This window comes from Castanea sativa, chromosome 4 (genome assembly GCF_040712315.1).
Source record: "Castanea sativa cultivar Marrone di Chiusa Pesio chromosome 4, ASM4071231v1".
In the NCBI taxonomy this organism is placed as follows: domain Eukaryota; kingdom Viridiplantae; phylum Streptophyta; class Magnoliopsida; order Fagales; family Fagaceae; genus Castanea; species Castanea sativa.
In genome coordinates this window covers 49890487-49892248 of record NC_134016.1, presented here as the reverse complement: position 1 = coordinate 49892248, position 1762 = coordinate 49890487, and the positions used below count along the sequence as shown (strand labels likewise).

The 1762-nt window shown below is 34.8% G+C and overlaps 1 protein-coding gene across 1 annotated transcript; it reads left to right on the top strand.

The window, feature by feature from the left end:
- The first annotated feature begins 428 nt into the window (after positions 1–428).
- On the top strand, positions 429–1306 carry LOC142632232 (auxin-responsive protein SAUR71-like). The gene has a single exon (XM_075806657.1). It carries the CDS (start codon positions 676–678, stop codon positions 1183–1185), a length of 510 nt encoding a protein of 169 aa, XP_075662772.1. The 5' UTR covers positions 429–675; the 3' UTR covers positions 1186–1306.
- The last annotated feature ends 456 nt before the right edge of the window (positions 1307–1762 follow it).

Here is a 1762-nt window from a genome sequence, read left to right as displayed (position 1 = left end):
TTACTTTTGCTAAGTTTTTTAGTTAAATAATTGTTATTTAAATAAAGTTAGCAAAATTTATTGAAGAGAAGGGGCCTAAAATTTTAGAATGGCCAATTATAAAAATGACGTATATAATAACTAAAAATATATAAATAAATAATTGGACCCTGAAATCCGCGCCCCCTTGACTTGAGCACCCACCTGAGACGTCACTGATTACAATTTACAAATAAAGGCTTACTTCATAACCTCCTAGTCTTCCACTCACTGCTTTGACCATTATCTGCAAGTATGTTTCTCTAAGTTGTCTTCTATTTCAACATTTTACCTGTGGAGCGTTTATCATAAAAAAAAAAACATTTTACTTGTGGAGCTAGCATATGCATATATAATATATTGAAGATTGCTAGTAGCCTTTCACAACCTTGCTGCGCGCGTTCTTGCGTGACAAAATACCAAATTATTAGTCTGCAAATGGAGAATGGACCTCTATATATAACGTGTGCTAAACCAGACTCTCATTTCAAAACCTTTTTGCTCTTCTATACGCATCTTCTAATTTTCCATGTAGTCCAATCTATATTTTTCTTCTTGTTTTGGATTTACATCTTCAATTGAAAGTGTTTGCCCATTACAAAACCTCTCTATATATCTCTCTTACTTAGATTATCAAATCCGTGTTAGGTACTTAATATGGAAAGTGTAGAAGTTAAGTGCAGGAACACCTTGATTTTCAAGGCATGGAAACGATGTCTATCACTAGTAGCTGGCAACAAAAAATGTTGTTCATCTTCATCTACCACTTCCAGTTCATTGACAAAGAGTAAAAAGAATCGACAAGTACTAGCTCCGGAAGGTTGTTTCGCAGTCTATGTTGGACCTCAAAAACAACGATTTGTGATCAAGACCAAGCTTGTTAATCATCCTTTGTTCGTGATGCTGCTAGAGGATGCTGAAATGGAATATGGGTACAATAGTGAAGGCCCTCTTGTGCTCCCTTGTGATGTTGATTTGTTCTACAAAGTGTTGGCAGAGATGGAAAGCAGCGAGGATTTTAGTCCTGGTTGCGGCTTTGCTAAAGGTTATTCCTTAATTCTGCCTAGTCCAGCTCGTCGATCCAACATTGTTAGCATTAACAAGGGTCATGATGCCTATAGTCTTCTTAGTCCATCAAATTCAATTATTAAGATGAATCAACCATGACCATTTATTATAAGATCATGTTGATCTAGCTTTCTTTTTTAGCATGTGTATCATATATATCATCCAACTTATCTGTATGGGTAGAGGGAATGCTATACGAAATGAACAAAAAGAATACGTATCAAGAAATTTATAGTTTTTGTACAAGTACTAGTTATATTATATATGCTTTCTTTTCTCCACAACTCATTTTGCTATCTCCAATTGAATCTCCCATGTTGTCAACCTCACTTGGCTGAGGCGCCTAGATATTCAAATTGCCTTAAAGAGGGATTTACTTAATTAAACCAGAATTTTATTTTTGGAAGTGAAAACTGTGTTATTTTGGTAATAAATCATGTTATAGTTGTGGGTGGTTGATTCAAGAAAGAGAGAATCGTAGTAAGGATGTTGTGTCCCAATTATGTGCTAAGAAAGAAAACTTTTAGCACTACAAGGGTTAATCCATGGAGGTCAAAACTATTGTGTACACAATGGATTCGAGTGTGTAACATGATAAGAGCAACCGTATCAATATGTGTAAAATTTCTCTTCTATTTTAGCATAAAAACCTGCTTTTTCTCACTTTTACAAAACA